Source organism: Anneissia japonica, unplaced genomic scaffold, assembly GCF_011630105.1.
Source record: "Anneissia japonica isolate Jap-2015-1 unplaced genomic scaffold, ASM1163010v1 scaffold7766_len575116_cov191, whole genome shotgun sequence".
Taxonomy (NCBI): Eukaryota; Metazoa; Echinodermata; class Crinoidea; order Comatulida; family Comatulidae; genus Anneissia; species Anneissia japonica.
Window position 1 is genome coordinate 93,498 of NW_022694700.1, and position 19,821 is coordinate 113,318.

At 35.1% G+C, this 19,821-nt stretch overlaps 1 protein-coding gene across 4 annotated transcripts in view; it reads left to right on the plus strand.

The window, feature by feature from the left end:
• The first annotated feature begins 4,118 nt into the window (after positions 1 to 4,118).
• The window catches only part of LOC117101163 (ATP-binding cassette sub-family A member 2-like), an 86,967-nt gene continuing 71,264 nt past the window's right edge, over positions 4,119 to 19,821 (plus strand). For 3 of the 4 annotated variants that reach the window (XM_033241045.1, XM_033241048.1, XM_033241047.1), the window contains exons 1-2: positions 5,409 to 5,525; positions 10,426 to 10,521. In XM_033241045.1, the coding sequence (XP_033096936.1) occupies positions 10,456 to 10,521 (66 nt within the window). In that variant the 5' untranslated portion in view covers positions 5,409 to 5,525; positions 10,426 to 10,455. Of the gene's footprint in view, positions 4,152 to 5,408; positions 5,526 to 10,425; positions 10,522 to 19,821 lie in introns of those variants that run through there. The other variant, XM_033241046.1, reaches the window with a different exon arrangement.

Consider the following 19,821-nt stretch of genomic DNA (forward strand, 5'->3'; position numbering starts at 1 on the left):
AATAATTGACGGCTGTACTCGCAACTAGTATCGGATTGTCGATGCCACAGTAAAGATCAAAGGACTGTACGCACGCGCTATGTTCGAGAGCGGAGATGTGCGTCCTTTTGTTGAATTACCTTGGTATAAGCCCAGTGAAATAGTTCAGTTTTCTTTGATAAAAAATCACCTTTCCCGTGGGTATATTTTGGTAAACTTTTTGTATGTTGTAGATATAAAATTTAACTATATATATTCATAAAAAAAACGTTTTTTTTTTGCAATTATGTCCAACTTTGGTGCTTCAAATCCGTATTTCTGGTGGACTACTACTTTTGATGGCAAGTGTGCTAATTAGCCAAAAATAAAATTTCATTTTTATTCAAAATCATCATTTTAGCGATCGGTGGGTTGCTAAAAAAATTGTATAAAAAAAGGTTTAGCCTTGTGTAAATAAAATATTATAAATAATGTAAATTATAATAGGCCTTTATTATAATAAAACAAAATTAAACACAAAAACCAATTACCTAAAAGTTAGTGAAATACATAAATATGTAGCAAAATATATCATCAATTTTAAAAATTAATTTAAAACGTTTTAACTTTAAAGAATTTACATTTGAAAAAATATAAATTAATGAAATATAATTAAGATATAGGCCTCTGTCTGGCCAAGCAATGGCCTAATTAATATTATTATATAATTATGAAATTAGGACTACCCTTGCGCCCTACAACAGACAGAAAATGGATTATTTCAAGGTTTCTTTATTGAAGTTTTGCAGTCACTCCGGAGACATCCATATCACTGACAAATGAAATTTAAACGGATCATTGTTAGTGTGACAGGTTATATTATGGCCTGTAATTAGACCTACACGATTGATGCAATACAATACAATATTAAAACAATGTCTGTTTATATCACGAGTTACCGGATATAATACGTGTTGTATGCAATGAAATAAACTATATTTTCGGATTGCACAAGGTACGGTATATTATATTATCTTTTACAATCATTATGAAACTGAATATTTTTTCATGCTCTGGATGTGATATACAGTATCGTTAAGAATGTTATCAAGTTGCCTAAAAATATACTATGTTTGTGGTGGTATTACTGAATTATTTCTTAGCAGTTTTAAATATTCAGTTAATTCTTGCTTTATTAAAAATGCAGTCAAATAATGTACCAGATGATGCCATATTAAAAACAGCCGTTTTAACATACATACATATTTGTTTATTTTGTTTCGATTTTTATTTATTTCACAAAGTCACATTCATATTCATATACAGTATTATCATTACAATAGAAATTTTTGAAAATTTAAAGTATGTCTAAAAAATTAATTAAAAAAAAGAAAATGAGATGTAAGGAATTACATTAAAAGCAAAGCCTTTACCATGTAACTCTCTTAAATAATAATATAATTAATTCTTTAAAAAAACTTTATCTATGCCTAAGAATAGTTTAGAGGTAATTCTATCCCACGCCGGACACCATCCCGGTATTTCTGAGTCGAGGTTTTGGCCTTAATAAAAGATTGCTAGTACAAGTAAAATGTTTTACGAGAATTCATTTAATCTTCTAGTCATCTGAAGGTAAAATTATTCCCCACCGGACATCATCCCGGTATTTCTGAGTCTAGGTTTCGAGGCCGGAAGATTACGTGGTGAATCAAATCATGATAAATAAGCCAAAGCTACTGATACTTAACTACAGTAAAAATGAAATAATTTCAAACTTGTTTCATATTTTCAATAGGCTGAATGTGCAAGTTATGTTTGAAGTTTTTGTTGTTGTTGTTGTTGTTGTTGTTGTTGTTTTTTTTTTTTACGTTGTAGTTGATAACCTATTTGATCCGTATAAATGACATATGCAACATTTGGATAGATTTTTTACTAATTAGCATAATACTCCATTATACTTGTCCAAAGTTGTAATCTGTATTATTTGGTTTGTTTTTGTTGTGAGACTGTACTATTGTGTTGCATGGGGTTCCTGAATAATGACCAATTTTATGTCGACAATTGTTTTTCTAAATCATTGAGGGTTAGCTTGTCATAACCACATGGGAAAGGTGCAATATAAATACCCATTACCAGTACCGTACTCCATTAAATATTACATCAATTCAGGTAAAAAAAAAGAAACAACCCTATAATTGAGAAAGCTTCAGGGGTGGCACCAGCTGGGGAACTGGGGGGGGGGCCACTCCCCCCCCCCCCCGGGAGAAAAACCACAATACTAAGGGGAGAAAAAAGGTTTTCTACATAATAATAGACTCTTAAATCGATTAAATAAGATTTGAAATCCCTAAATTGTCAAAATTTTCGGGGCTTCGCAACCTGGACCGCTTTCGAGGCCTTTTAAGCGACGCTTGACCACGCCCATTTTGCTATCGTGATGGAAATCTGACCCCTCGTTAAGGGAATCGGCCCCGCCCCCCTCCGGTCGGAGACCTCTGACCCCGTAGGGAAAATCATGGTGCCACCCCGGGACAGCTTAGGGTGGGTACTACTACATGTAGACGAGGTTGACTGGTTTAAATATTTTTTTATTGAAGTCTGGTCATTTAATTTTGTAAAAAAAGAGGAGGTTGCGTCAGAGAAAGTACAATTTGGCTTACAAAACGATATTGAATTGTAAATTATTGGTCCGACCAAAACCGGACCAGCCGGACCGCCTTCGACGCTCTTGATACTTTCATATTTTCATATTGTATAAAAAAAATGTTTCTGTTATAATATTTGAAAACAGGGACGTAGGATTTTGAAAGGGGAGGGAGCCGTTATTCGAGGCACGTAGTACCGAACGGGGGTGGGGGTGTCCTCCTTGCCTACGGCTGGGGTACGCCAAGGACCCCGGTGGGTTCCAGGGGGCTTCGCATCATAAGGCCTATTAGTAAGCCTAACAATAATTATAATTCAACAGTGGCGGATCCAGGAATTCGAATAAGAGGTGACCCACAGCCGGGAGATACTTTCACAGACTGGGGAACCACCCAAAACCCACCATGATTGGGGCTGAGGTAAAAATATTTATGATTAGGGCATCTCTCTATATGGCCGGAAATTACACTGTCGGACTTATTAGGGGTGGGCTTGAATCCGCCACTGCTCAAAACACTCTTTTTTCCAAAAAAGTCATAATCACGAAATATTGGCATGAAAATCCAGATAATCCTGAAAACAAATGCACCCTCGCCTCAGCAGTCAATAGGCCTACATAGACTCTGAGTTTTTAAGTGCCGACTCGATAGATTTTAATGTCATACCCAGGAAAGGGCGCAGATCTGTTTGGAAAGGTGAAGTGTGGGGGGAAATTACGAGAGTCCAGCACCACAGACCCACCATAGTTGGAGCTGACGGTGCGAAATTTTCAGGAAATAGTACTCTTTAAAGATTTATTTCTGATCTATTTAAACAGTGCGGGACAATATTAGGGTGGACCCACTTTTACGCGTAAATTAATAATGTGGACCCATTTTCTTAAAAGTTGACCCATTTTAATAAAAAATTTGAAAAATCTGGACCCATTTTCTAAAAACTTTACCCATATTTTAGGCTAAATATGAGAAATCTGGACTCATTTTGCATAAAATTGCATAATTTGGACCAATTTTTAAGTAGACCCATTAGAAAAATTGTGTGGGACTGTCCCAAGAATAGCTGGCTACGGCACAATTGCATGTAGATGACCAGAAATGACAATTTCAGTAAAATTCGCCATCAATTTTAGTAAGATTCATCTTTTTATTGCATAAAGTCAGAGTTGATTATAACTATCACACAGCGTAGGACAGCAAAATGATCTAAACATATAATACCATGATGTTCAATTTGTATTTGTAATTTGCGCCTGTATAGGCCTGTGCCGGATGCATATTTACATATCTTAGAATTAAAGTTATTCATTTTGAGTGATCCCAGGAAAGAATTTGTATTGGCTAGCAAGAACAAGTTCTAAAATTTTAACAACTGTGTAAAAAGGGGAACAAAAGGCAAGATGCCGCCCCCTATATTCCTCATAACTTCTGACTCTTCCACGACACAGAGACAAGAATGCACATACTGTCAACAAAACAGTACAAGTGATGTAGTGAAATGCATTTAACGTTGTAATTGTAGGTGTATCAATGTGGCGAATAAATTAATTAGAGGTGAGTGTGACAGCATGCTCTATATTTTTTTGTAATAATTTAGGCCTACCATACTTAGTATCATCAGTTCTAGTCTAGGCTAGGCTGTAAGCTAGCTAGAGCAGATTAAATTGCTCAGCGCAGATGAGAGCAGAGTGCGGTGCTATCAAAACAAAGCAACGTGTGAAACAATAGATAGGCCTAGGCCAAGGGCTAATTGAAATAAGCTAGTCCTGGGGCTGAGGTAAAAACATTTATGATTAGGGCATCTCTCTATATGGCCGGAAATTACACTGTCGGACTTAGATTTAAATATATATATATATTTTTTTTTATTCCATTGAATAAAAAAAATTAGGCGTGGGCTTGAATCCGCCACTGCTCAAAACACTCTTTTTCCAAAAAAGTCATAATCACGAAATATTGGCATGAAAAGCCAGATAATCCTAAAAACAAATGCACCCTCGCCTCAGCAGTCAATAAGCCTACATAGACTCTGAGTTTTTAAGTGCCGACTCGATAGATTTTAATGTCATACCCAGGAAAGGGCGCAGATCTGTTTGGAAAGGTGAAGTGTGGGGGGAATTACGAGAGTCCAGCACCACAGACCCACCATAGTTGGAGCTGACGGTGCGAAATTTTCAGGAAATAGTACTCTATTTAAACAGTGCGGGACAATATTAGGGTGGACCCACTTTTACGCGTAAATTAATAATGTGGACCCATTTTTTTAAAAGTTGACCCATTTTAATAAAAAAATTGAAAAATCTGGACCCATTTTCTAAAAACTTTACCCATATTTTAGGCTAAATATGAGAAATCTGGACTCATTTTGCATAAAATTGCATAATTTGGACCAATTTTTAAGTAGACCAATTAGAAAAATTGTGTGGGACTGTCCCAAGAATAGCTGGCTACGGCACAATTGCATGTAGATGACCAGAAATGACAAGTTTAGTAAAATTCGCCATCAATTTTAGTAAAATTCATCTTTTTATTGCATAAAGTCGGAGTTGATTATAACTATCACACAGCGTAGGACAGCAAAATGATCTAAACATATAATACCATGATGTTCAATTTGTAATTTGCGCCTGTATAGGCCTGTGCCGGATGCATATTTACATATCTTAGAATTAAAGTTATTCATTTTGAGTGATCCCAGGAAAGAATTTGTATTGGCTAGCAAGAACAAGTTCTAAAATTTTAACAACTGTGTAAAAAGGGGAACAAAAGGCAAGATGCCGCCCCCTATATTCCTCATAACTTCTGACTCTTCCACGACACAGAGACAAGAATGCACATACTGTCAACAAAACAGTACAAGTGATGTAGTGAAATGCATTTAACGTTGTAATTGTAGGTGTATCAATGTGGCGAATAAATTAATTAGAGGTGAGTGTGACAGCATGCTCTATATTTTTTTGTAATAATTTAGGCCTACCATACTTAGTATCATCAGTTCTAGTCTAGACTGTAAGCTAGCTAGAGCAGATTAAATTGCTCAGCGCAGATGAGAGCAGAGTGCGGTGCTATCAAAACAAAGCAACGTGTGAAACAATAGTTAGGCCTAGGCCAAGGGCTAATTGAAATAAGCTAGTCCTAGGCCCTAGGCAGGTATACCTTGGGTAATCTACTTATACGTTGATTCTTGACATGATTCCTGAGTCTTGACATAGGGCTAAATCAGGTGAAATTGACTGAGTGAGTGTGAACATCGGTGTCGTGAACCAAATCAGTCGGTTGTTGTCAATTCATACGTGCTTGGCACTGCACCAGTTGCACTGCCTAGGCCCTAGCCTAGGCATAGTCCCATTAGGTCAAGCTAGCTAGATTATTTACAAAATTGCGTTCTTTTTACTTTATCTAACCATAACGTTTTTTCAATAATCTATTTGACTGTTCATCACAATTCTTTAAAGATCAATCAAATAAGGTCTTTTGATAATGCACTTGTCAATTGTAGTCCCGGGCACCCACAGACCCGGGCCTAACAGGGACTTAGACAGGAATGTAATTTACGAAACTGTTACGTGCATGTGAAAGTCGTGGCCTCCTCATTTCAATGTGGGGTATCATTTTAACGTGAAATGCCCCGCTAATAAATTATTGGATGATGAGGCCTACTGCAGAGCAGGACAAAAGAATTTGAAGGTCTAGCACATCAGTCTAGCCTATGTCTGAATTGGAGAAGCATGTGAGAACTAGGCCAAGGAGATGAGCTTGCTTGATGGAAGCACTACTAATGCGTATCACTAGGCAGATTTCTATGGAAGTTTGGAGAAGTGCATATTGATTGATCATAGAAAAAGAAAATTTGATTGATTTAACTGATTGATAGAATTTATTCAGTATCAAAACAGAAATTAAATAAGAAAATTAATACAGTAGTAGAAACAGACTTCCTTGCCTTGGCTCACTACTGACTGGTGTATTTTTTGATGCAAACTAGGTCAAATACACGGTTCACAAATTTTTCATACACTCACGCATGTCAACTCGGTCCCCATCGTTGTGTTGTGGAGGTTCAAATTTTATTATGTTTTAATTACCAAAGCACGCAGCAATTGCTAAATGCCTAGGGCTAGTGTAGGAGAATTACTAGGTAGGACCAGACCATTTGACAGCACTACATCCGAAACCGCAGCTACTCTAATGTGTAAAATTCCCAGCCCTTTCAATGCCGGTTACATCTACGGGTGAATTTTAGGTACGTCCCGGCACTACTGGGACAAAATTATGTGTACGTCCTCGGCTTAGTCACGGCCAGTGCTCCGCTATGGCCTGGGTCGTAGCTGCCTGGACTACAATTGACAATGTGCATTAAAGGTAAAAGCAAGTTTATTCATACTGTACGGTATAGGCCTAGTCAATAACACAGATGAGGCCTAGTCAATAACACAGATGAGGCCTAGTCAGTAACACAGATGCATTTATAGTCAATACTTTAGCTTGAATCAACAAGATATTATATTCTGTGTCAGATGGTAGGTGGCCAGGGGAGGGTGATCAATGCTTGATTGGCATGAAGACAATGCTTGTCTGATGGGAGAGCAAATCCACTGATCCCTTTTGGTGTCACCAATCCTGATCCATTTGTTTGATGGATGCCGGCACTATACAAATCTACTACTATTACTGTATTATTATTATTATTATTAAATGGGTATACAGTGTGGTATTTAAAGCCAGGGTTCAGAGGAAAGAATACTGTACAATTGAATTCTAACCTCGGTATTCTTAAAACAAAGTCGAAATTGGAACTAAAACTTCAAATTTACGTCATTTCGTATTTTCTAAAACATCGACTAAAACTACGAGTGAATAAAACGCACCTCAACTAAAATGATACCTCCACAAGCCGATTTTTTAAGTAGGCATGGCGTCATCTTAAATCGCTTACTTGAAATATTTACCCCACTAAAAACGTAACTCACGATTGAGTGAAAGGAATAAAAATGGTCGTATAAGTAGGCCTAATGCATCTTTGGTGTGTTAACCCTTACGCTGCCGATTTCGCATAAATGTGAACACTGCACAGTTGGTGTGCATGCCAGTTTCGCATAAATGCGAATAGACTCACTGTACAGCCAATGCCACCTTCGCATAAATGCGAATTGGTGAAGGTTGTCCAAATACGACCATTTAAAGCGGATGTTTTAACACTAACCCAAATAATGTTTACTGGATAGGAAAGCCAACAAATTTCTGCACATTTTGATGTGAAACTTGCCGGGGGTTGTTTTGTTAGAAGTTTGAGTTTTGGCAAGTTGAAAATATGATGTTTTGAAATGCTAAGAAATGTATTCTTCTGTAGTTGTTACAGCTGTGCTGGATAATAGGGAGACTTTGAAACTGACACAGAAAATGATGTTCTACGCCTAGGTAGGCAGACCTAACCTAGCTAGGCCTGTGCTGTGGTGGTAATGAATTAGTAAATGTACGTAGGCCTAGGGATTTGGCCTAAGTTTCGTTATTTTGATTTTTATCAGCAAGCAATTTACTGTGACTGTGAAAACACATACTGTGCTAATAGGCCTAGGCCTAATATACTTTATGTGATTACTACCAAAATATTTCTATCATTTATTCACTAAATGATAAAATGCAGAAATAAAAGCATATATGTAATGTATAAAACAAACAATGCTGAGCAATTGTTTTTAGATTTATATTTTCATAATTTCAATAGTGTATGAATTATTGAGTACCGGTAAATAATACACTATCAAAAATAAGCATTACAGTGAAAATAATTAGCAGGCACAGGGGATTAGAGGTAACATTATCAGCTGGCGCTCTGTTTGACTGATTAGGAAAAGAGCTGGCAGCGTAATGGTTAAAAGATAAAGACATCAACTTCAGCTTCCAAAATGCAAAATTAACATTTTTTGCCAGATATTTGATAGTTCCTGATTTGCTCGTAATCTCCTCGCTTTGTGGTCACAAAGCTTTATCGTAACAACAAAGATGGTGTTGCCCTCGTGCGGGCTCAACTAATATTTCTCCAAAGAAAGCAAATTTTTTGATTTTGAAGTTTAAAGTTTGACTATAGTTCGTTTTAAAAAATTTGGGTGTAAGACAATGAAGTCGTGTTGGAATGGCTCATAAGATGGATTTTTTCACTGAGGATAACCCATGAAAGTCTGAAGATAACTTATTTCCAGTGGGGTACTTCTGGTGGTGATTGGGCAGTACAACGGGAGACGATCTCCTACTCTTTTCCGAAGGGTGTACTGCATTCTTTAACATGCACATGGGCCATAATGCATGCAGCACACGAGACCAGCAACTTAAACATCTGATCCTGCGCTATCGTAAAACTTTCAGCCCTTTAGCGGAAATACAAGGAGAGTAGCAATTCGGGGATCAAAACATCTCCATGGTTCAGCGCACACTTAGAAGCTATCACCAGTTTAGCTGATTGCTCTCTATTTTTATACATCCAGATGTATAAACAAATCTGTGTCTTGTCCTTTAATATCCTTTCCAATGCTTTTTTTAAATATTGAACTATTTTTTCCTCTGGAGCTTGGCTTTTAAAACTTGTGGGATGAAACTGCTTTCACTGATTGTTCTGTTTGCTCCGTTTTTTAGGCTTGCCATCCTAAAAGCAGCATCAGTAACCCAAAAATGAAATTTGACCTTTTAATTAGGCCAAAAAATATAAATTGTTGTTTGCCCTTTTTTTTTAAATGATAAAAAGGGATGGGTGGAAAAAGTTTTTTTTTAAAAGATACTCATCAGATGGAATAAAAATAACCCACAGAGGCCTAGAATGGCAATATCTTACATCAGACAACAACTTTAGACTAATTTGTAGGGCGTCTGGCAAAAAATAAAGATAAATTCACTCACATTTTTTTTTATTTGTAAAGAAAAAAGCAAAAAAAAAAAGTCTTTTTGGTTTTTCTGCTCCTTTTTTTAAAAAGTGAGTTAAGGGCGGGTGGAGAAGGGCAAACAAACAAGTTTTTTTTTTTTTTGGCGTATTATTTTCTACATTGTAGTAAGCTTTAAAAAAAAACAAGAAAATTGACTTTTTAAAATATTCATATTCTCCACATTATAAAAAAATGGGTCATATTAATACCAGAATCGTCTTTTACTATGGCCAAAGTTATGAGTAAGTATTAGAGTATGGTTTCTCTGTACTAAAGTACTGTATACGATACAGAATCATGCGATACTGTCACACGCTAAATACTCTGTTTAACAATTAGCAACATTACGCTGGTTTTGGAATAGCAAGCCTCATTTAGTATTCAGCCTAATTGTTTATGCCACTGCAAATTTATCTATTTGTTGACCTGGTAAATAACAATACATTCATGTTGTTACATAGTTGATTAAATAACCCATTAAGCCTAGTTTTAGTGCATATTTTTCTTTGAACCTACAACTTTTGAGGTGTGCTGCTTTGATCTTTTGGAAAGGCGCCTTATGAAATGTATTATTAATTATTGAGGGGCGTAGGCTGGTTTTGGCGTTGATAGAGGATGGGTGTGTGAAAATTGAGAATGCACAACTAAATCCATGCCAGTGAAAACTTGCGTTTTTGGTATTTCAACTCACTTAGCTAATTTGCCACCATGGGGATGGGGGGGGGGGATTCACACCAAAAATACTCCTAGTATTACCACCCATCCCTGGTTTTTACAAGCTGATGTGTGTGTGTCTGTAATTCATTCATAGTTATTTGTCTAGCTTGATTCTTTGTATTAACTACAAGTTTGTAACTAATTTGTGTAATTTTGAATTAAAATGTATTCATTTATTTCATTTGTTTTATATTCAGATAGTTGTTGTTTGAGGTTAGACTGGAGCTATGGGGTTCTTGCATCAACTCCGACTTCTACTTTGGAAAAATCTTGTTTTAAAAAAACGAAGCCCGGTAAGTCTACACTACTATACTATGCATGCCAATCTGTTGCATGTCTTCAACAATGATTTATCTGCAAGAGAATTACAAAGACTGAAATTTCTTGTAACTTTATCAGTAGTAAACAATTCAAAAATATGTATGTGTGCTATGTATGTGTGTGTGTGTATGTATACATGTAATCTTGGACTTAAACCGTTTTGATGTTTCAAGTTTTTAATGATAAAATATTAAAATGGTTTAGTTCTAAAATAACTATACTTGTAAAGTTAAGAAATGTTATGTGCTGTTATTCTTAAAATGGTATAACAGACATTAACACTCTAACACCATATTTTTTTAAAAATTTCCTTTATTTTACAAAATGTACGAAAATTCACATCAGTCAAATTCCTCTCTCGATCGTTTGTGGTTGGGGATACATGTTATGAATCATGTCTAGTGCTTCTTTTATTTGCTTTCATCTTGGATTTGCCACCTCGGGGTGGGGGCTGGGGAGGGGGTGGGGAAAGAAAAAAAAGTGCCCTTATTCTTCCTTTTCCAAAAAAATAAGATGAGAAACTAGTTTTTTTTTACTTGGTCTATTGTTGTGAATAAATGAGGCCTTGCCAGAAAAGAAAAAAAAGTAGGAAGAAGTCACTTCTGGGAGATCTGGTTAAATTGGCTTTTTAACACATCTGATGTTAATTTTATTTTGTTGCGCACAGTGATATCAATTGGCACTGGCATCTGTGAGACAATTGATGATAAAAACATAATTTATTACGATTTTGTGGAAGATGGGTTATTTTCCGTGAAATTCTTGCTTGCTTGTGAATGTTCAGGAGACTTAATTGTTATGCTATACGGATTGTTAATTAATATGAGTTTGTTTTCAGTAACAAATTTTGTTTCGAGATTTCAGAAATTTTCAGGAATTATTTTTATTTTTCAGTGTATTGTACTTTCCTTCTCCTCTCTTCTATTTACGGCTATAATCTGATAATTGTTTTAATGAACCTAATAATGATAATAATAATGCTGATATAAAGCAATTTGTTTGTGTTTGTTAATTGCAGTACAAGTTCATTGTAATTTCTAATCATCTTTAAAACTGTTGAAAGATCTGTTTTTTGTGTGCTTACCAACTGGTAAGATTGTAGTGTAAGGATCTGATTCTACTGATGAGAAAGAACAGCTATTTTAAAGAAACTGTTTTAGGTCAACTTGGGGAGGTATCTCCCTGGGTCAACCTAGCCCCAGCTACTGTAATAGTACTCATAGAATTATTGAAAAGGACTGAATTGAGAATTAATATACATCCTTGATGAGACTGTGTAAAATACTTTTCATCTCAATATTTAGGCCTCTTGCATGATTTTGCCTTCAGTAATTAAGAACTTTCTTCAATAACTGACCAGAAACATCAGAAGACTCGTTCCACTAATATTATTAGGAGGAATGATAAAAACATCTGGTTACCTTTTATTCTCAACACAACGAAATGTTCTCTTTTGTTGGGAACAACATTTTAATATTGTATTAGCTTTGTAAATTCGGATAAAAGAAATTATTTGTTTGTATCTTGTTTGTTGTATGAACATTTTTGTTGTATTAAAGCTACTGTGTATGAGTTTGAACTTTCATCATTTCAAATTGCATTGTGGGTAATAATGTGTATGTAGAGTATCACCCACTAAAAATAATTACATTCTATGTTTTTCTATTAATGAGTGTATTTTAAGGAACTGTACTGTACTGAATCTCATATAGTAACTGTCCATATTACTCCATTGTGACAATGAAAATCCTCTTTATCTTTGTAATCCGATTATTAACTAATGATAAGAAACCCATCGCTACCTTGATTTTAAGTTAGGAACACACCATTAGATAGTACCCCAAGGTCATATTGAAATTTCAATTGTTAGTAGTTCCCTTAAAAATGAAAGAAGTTTTTCCGTACTGTAATTTTAGCGTATGACAATGAAACTCGCATACTAAATCAAACTCTATACATACCTCCATAAAATATAGCTACACATTATCGCTGTCTCCTTTCGACAATGCTGATTAGGGAGCTTTTTCAATCGCATTGGGAACAGTTACACAGTGTAACAACGATTGCAGTGAGCACACTTTAGCGACAATGTAGCTTTTTGCTTTCAGTGGTGTGTTATGTATTTGTATCCAAATAAATGTGCAATGCTGTAAAATAAAATTATTATTATTATTAATTATTATTATCATTATTATTATTATTATTATTATTATTGTTATTATTATTATTATTATTATTATTATTATTATTATTATTATTATTATTATATAGAAATAACATAAAAAGGAACCTACTGTATAATTAGTAAACTACAGTAAATTATAGTGAATGCACTAAAAATAGAAGGTTGGTTTTTAATATTCAGTTTCCAACAGAGATTATTATTGTTAATTATTATTTAATACATACTGTAATATAAGAATTTTACCATTTTCATTTTTTCCCTTTGGAATATAGCCCTTGTTTATTGAGATGATTTGTTACATGAGTGTTAGGCGTACAATTATTCCATGACCTTTGAATTAATTCAGCACTCAATAATTTCCATGCATAATATTAATAGCCTAATGGCATTGTTAAAAGCTTGTAATTATCAACAGTCCTTTTCTAATGTAAACACATAAAAGTATGTCTTAACTGATACTCTGTAGACATATCTTACACTTTGTAATTCAAGTGTTTTAATATTGATTTGTCTCATAATTTCCTTTGCCTTGTCTTGACATTGTTTTCTTAACTTTCACACTGAGCAGTTAACACCATACTGTTTATCCCAGTAGTCCTGAAGAAGGCCAGATTAGGCTAATATTCTAAACTCTATGGCCACTACTGGCGCCAAAATTGAATGGCAACAGCATTCTAAACTTGAAAATAAAAAGTATTTTACTGTAATTTTTATATTTTCACTGAAAATTTATTCTTTGCCAATAAACAGAAATGCCCTTCTTTTTGTATTTCATTGATTTACCATTACGGTATCTGCCAGCAGTTTTTGTGGTAAAATGTCTGCGAAGTAAATAGTTTAAATCTGTTAGTTTTATTTTTCAAATTTTGTGACTTGTTATCCTGAATTAAACAAGATTCTTAAGGTTTTCTTAAATCAACAGTAAACTTAATATACTAGAGTATATCCAATGCCCCATGCCTGTCTCTGCTCACTAGACTGTACAGCTAGACCAGCTGATAACGCCACTAATCTTGTGCAGACAATGTCAAATGCCAAGGTCAGGCTTATTTTTTTATAGTGGAATATTTGTTTGCTCAATAATCATAACGGGTCATTTACAATATCAACATTTTTGCAAGTGTGACAAGACTCTATTTATACCTTGTTTAGCGAACCCGCTGACTGCAAATATTGATGATTTCGAATAAAAATAAAATTTTCTTTTTGGCCAATTAATGCACCCGTCATAAAAAAGTGGAAATTTCAGAAAAAAATAAAAGTTTTTATTTTTATTACATCCTCTGCTGCCTTGAAGTCTTCAAAGATATGTATATTTCTTGCTAATGATATAAATTTGAAGCATTTAACCATCCTGTTTTACATTCACCAATAAATGTTGATTTTGCAAAACCCATTCTCCATTTTGTTGCTTACAACGTAAGGAGGGAGAGGGTGGTGGATGAAGGGGAGGGCACACTAGGATCTGAATAGGGAGTAGTAAGGATGTTCCTTTCCCTATTAACAAGGTCTTTGAGGGTCCTAGTTGTGTAAGTTTTGGGGCATAGTATACTGTACCTAGCAATCTATTCTTAAACAATTTTACACATGGTTCAAGAAATTCTTTGTGCTGCTGCAGCCAGAAGGGTTAGACATAATCAATTCCCTGTCAAGGATTACTGTAGATATATTATAATAAAACATTTTAAGTTTTCCACCAGTGGCGTCGACTCTTTTTGGGGGCCCCTAAGAAGTGAGCGAAGCGAGCGTTAAGTTTTTTCAAGCGGAGTGAGCAAACAGACGCAGGGGGCAAGGGGACGCACAGGACCCCGGACGAAGTCCATGGAGTGAAGGCCCCTATTGGGGGTCCGAGCGGGCTTCACGCTCAGAGCTTATGTCATTTATAAACTGTTAACAGAGAACATAAAATGGTCCATGACTGATGAAATATTTTGGACAAATCCGGCATTGAATACCTAGGCAAACTTTCGAAACTGGTATAGGCCTACCACTTAGGCATATGTATTCTATGTAGGTGTAAATAAATAAAGATGATGTTTTAGTAAGAAACAAAACATGTTTTCATAACGTATATACAATGCAAATCAGATTGATCACAAAATCAGAAAAAAATGTCAAACATCAGAACTTTTATTGTTTAAAACTCTCGGGGCCCCATTGAATGAAACTATGGTATTATAGTTTATATTATATATTTTTAAAACTACAATGTCGGAACCCTCGTGCCTGGGGTCCCTGTCGCTCCTCCCCCCAACAGACCCTCCCCCTCATTTCCACCCTCCTCTAAAAGTATGTTGTCTAAGAAGTTGTAAAAAAAGTCTTGTCTTAGTTAACATTCATCCACCTACACATCATAGAAGGGTCCATGCCATTCAAAACAGGAAAAGTAAAATCAGTCAATCAATTAATCAGTTATTTATTTATCATCATGAAACTGATAAAACAGAATTTAGTACATAATTAGTTATTTTAACAATAATAATGAAATTAGTTCAGTTATCAACAAGTAAGGTCTATTATTAGGAGATGGATACTAAACTTTACAGGGAAATTACTTACTGTACATATGTACTGCTTCAAGTGTCAGTGTTGTCAAGAAATGCTAAAGACGTATTTTTTTCTTTCCCAATAATTTTATGCACATTCAATATGGTGGTGATGATGATAGTAATAATAATGTAGGAGGTAGTACAATCTAGCATAGTTTACAGTGTACAGTATTGTTGGAATGTATTGTTGGAAGAGGTGGTATGATTCAAGCTCATTATGTGTGTTTAGTCAAGTGTGTATTCTATTGATTTGCACTTTGATAATATAACTGAACAATATGAAAAGTTTCAAAAATTAGCGTTAATAATATTTCATATGAAATGTAAGACAGTTGGTGTAACCAGGGAGGTAGCTTGCGTGGTTTTTGCAACCAGTGGCGGCGCCATGATTTCCCCGACGGGGTCCAAGGTTCCCGATTGAGGAGGGTGGAGAATAGTCTTTGACCATGATGACTCAGTAATCTATCTTTCAAATGTCATTGATATCAACATCTCAGTTTGCCATGATTTGAATGTTATGAACCGAGATGAGTGTAAAACGTATTCTACACTGTACTGTACATCTGATCTGATCTCACAGGCTACTGTATGTTCATCAGAATACATACAATATGGTGCACTTTTAAGTAACATACAGCATGACAATAAGTCAATTTCTGCTTGTTAATCTTTGTCCACAATATCATGTTTTATTTGACAAATAAATGGGCCTCCTGTCATCATGGCCAAAATGAATTTCTACGTAAAATAATGTAGACAGAGCTTCACTGAATAAACATGTAGAAAAGACAGTTGGTTTATTTTCACACTAGTCTTATAGTCAAATTCCTATATATAATCTATTGTTACACCATCTGGTATGTATGTGCTGTAACCCTTTTTTGGAGAATTTAAATCTATCTGTTTACAGTTAGAATACATGATGTTCATTTGCGATGGAGAGGAACAGTGGCATAATGCTGGGGCTAGAGACCTTGTGAATTTTTGAGACTGGGGGCTCATTGGGTTCAGTTGCCACCATTTCAATTGTGGGATGTTATCAGATGCTTGTTTTTTTAATCAAGTTGTCATTGTATTTTAAATGTTTTTAACGATGAAATCAATGATATGAGGATCAATGGCAGATTAAGGAATGTGAAAAAGAGGAGCCTGGAGAGGGACTTTTACAAATGGTGGGTCCATCACTTTACATGTAGCCCCAAAGCCATGGTTGGAGCTGACATAAGAAAATTTACGATTAGACTTTTTTTTAAGGTCATCGGAGGAGGGCGGAATGAAAATAAAAATAAAATTTTGTTTTCTCATTTAGCAAATAGTTTTGCCTAAAACATCCAGATGGAGGAGAAAATAAAAATAAAATTTTAGTGGTAAATGTAAAATGGGATGTTTAAATGCTTCAAATTTATATAATTAATAAGAAATACATATCTTACCTTTGGAGATTTCAAGGCAGTAGAGGGCGTAATAAAAATAAAGAAAGATTTTTATTTTTTTCTGAAATTTCCATTTTTTTGTGGTGACGGGTGCGCTAATTGGCCAAAAATAAAATTTTATTTGTGTATTCGAAATTATCAATATTTGCGTTCGGCAGGTTTACTAAACAAAGTATAAAAAAGTCTCGCCTGATGGCTAGGTGGCCGGCAATGCTACGTACAGACTTAAAATTTGAACGCAATTTTCTATTTAGGCCTATAGTATCTTCATTTTTATTATTGTGGCAGATTTAGGGGCCCGGGCCAGCTTTTCCCACCCTTTCTCCATGACTGGATTATAATATGATATAGGCCTATACCCTCAGTCAGAGACCTATTACAGTCAGAGACACATTATGCTGTTATGTACTGTCATCAGCAAAGCTCTTTTGGGTCAGGGTGCTAGATCAAGGACCCTAATGGGTAGCGGACCCTAATGGGTAGGGGCCCCTATGCCACATGACAGTGCAGGCGTTATGGCTGCCAAATGCTACCTAGTAACATAAGGCCTTGGGCTGTTGCAGGCCGCCTAGATACAGAATGTCAAATCATGGTCAAATAGAATATGCCTAATAGGCTTGAATCTGCCACAAAATTATTGTTTTCTGAATCCAGCCATAGCAAATTGTCCCAGATTTAGCTTTATTTTTTTTTCCAGTCTTAGATTTCTCTTGTATAATTTTTTGTTTAATTAATTTTTTTTCAACCAATTTAGTTATTCATTTGTTTGCACAATTTTAAAAAATTCAAATTTTCTTATGGTTTAAGTAAAGCTCGATAAAATATCTTAGCATTTATGTAAGTATTAAGTATACTGTCCTCCCTTATCGTGTCAACAGTTTTTTGAAAATATATGAAGAACCAGTAAATTTTTGCCCAGGCTCATTGTTCCTATTTTTTGCCAGTTTCAAGCTCAAAATATTCTTATTTTTACACACTTTTCAAACTGCAAACATGATACAACATTTTTATTGCACAGCAGTATATATTAGTTTACTGTACTGTATTATAGAGTGTGTTACATAGTCACACCTACGGCAAATAAGGTACAGAACACATTTGTTGGTTTTCTATTCTTAAAATAAAAAACCTCTTTTGACATTTTACCCCAACCTCAATTTGTTCTTATTTTGTTCTTTAATTTTTAAACAATTTCAGCCATAGTGTTCTTGTAAAATGTGTTCTTGTATATAAAAATAGTACTTTCTAGGCACTTGCTTGAGCATGGTTGAAAGTTTGCTGCTGCTAGTGTTTATGTGAACTAATCTGTGGGTATCCCCGGGGGATAAGTAATTGATTTTCTGCCCTTCCTGTTGCTGTCAGCCATGGGGATCCACAGGATTTTTCCATGAAAACATGGAGCTGAGACAGTCTCAACAGCTTATCAAACAACATACTGCTTGGGAAATTGCCTTTAAACAATTACATGCAAGCAACATTGCTCTAAAGAATGGCATCTGGCAATGTAATAGTCAGTCATTTATTTCATTCATTTGTATCTATTTTGTGCACTATACAGAAACTATACTTCACCATTGCAGGATAGTCTATGATCTAAGTCACGTAGTTGTTTGTAGTTGTGAGAACAAATTATGGTATATCGTAGGATTTGAACCCAGAACTTGGGGATTGGAGGCCAACCATTTTAACACTTACATAGCTTAACAGTAACATCAATTTTAGTTACAGCTTTATAATTTATCATTTTCTCATTTGTTATTGTTTTTTATGTATTCCCATTCTGTAAAGCGATACAGTCTTTTTTTTTTCATTTCATTTCATTCTAGTTTTTATTAAAAATTGGACATTGCAGTACAAAACTGAGTCAATTTATACAAAATCAGTCTTAAACAAATACATTATATGAACAAATATAAGGACATACATACAACATATCAAATTGAAATTCAACCACAACAAAACAGAACAGTAGGATCAGGGGCGGATCCAGGATTTGAAAGAGGGGGCCAAAATTTGTCCCAAAAATAAAATTTTGATTACTAGATGGCCGGAAATGAGCTTTCCGGACTTCTGAGGTGTCTTTTAATGACCTTTAATTTCTTCAAAATTCAAGATTTTACCCCTCTTAGGTCAGGTGATTTTATCTACTTCTTAGGCCTATACCATAGAAGAAAATCAAAGATATAGTCAATACATTATTAGGCCTATATTCCAACAATATTGCAGTGGCGGATCTAGAGGGGGTGAATAGGGTGGCTAGCCACCCCCCTTCGGTGACTGTAAAAAAACGGTCACTCGTCTTGTGTGTGTGCTTCTCAAGTATACATGTATACTCTCGTAAAACCTACACTTTCTATTTTAACCTTAACTTCTCTTCAGATGTCATCCAAGAGCATCTAGACGTCTAATAATTCCAAAAAAAATCTCAAATGGAAGCGGACGCCCCTTCCAAAAACCCATGATCAAGGGGGACAAGGAATACGTACCCAAATATATTTAAGAGGGTGGGGGTTAGTCCCCTCACTTTTTGTCCGCAATGTAAATAATTTTATAAGTCAAGAAGATGCCTGAAATTTTTTGAAATGAGCTGTACAGTCGGTATTCTATCTCTGCCCACAAACATTGAATTACTAATAATAATAATAATCTATAATAATAATATAGGGCCTATAATAATAATAATAATTGTGATTAAATTATTATTATTAGTTCCTATGCATGTAATGCAATAGGAACTATTGTAATCACTCTATAGTCACATTTCTTTGTTTTTTATTATGTGTAGTATGTGTGTGCGTATGTGTGTAGACATTTATGCAAATGCGCATGCGTCAAAGAAAAGTTTTCCGACATTTTGTTTTACATCGCGATGCGAAGTTCGATGTGAAGTTTCTGCAGAGTTCAGTCAGGGCTCACGCTAACCAATCGGCAAGTCAGCATGCATGAAACTATTTTGGTTTTACGGCAAAAAAAAAATCAACTGCTGTGGCATAGGTATTTTGAAGAAGGCCTAAAATAAAACAAAAAGGTTTTAATACTTGCTGAAATACATCGTTTTTTCATTTAGATCTCCATTTTTCACTAACTCCATGCGACGTTTATTTC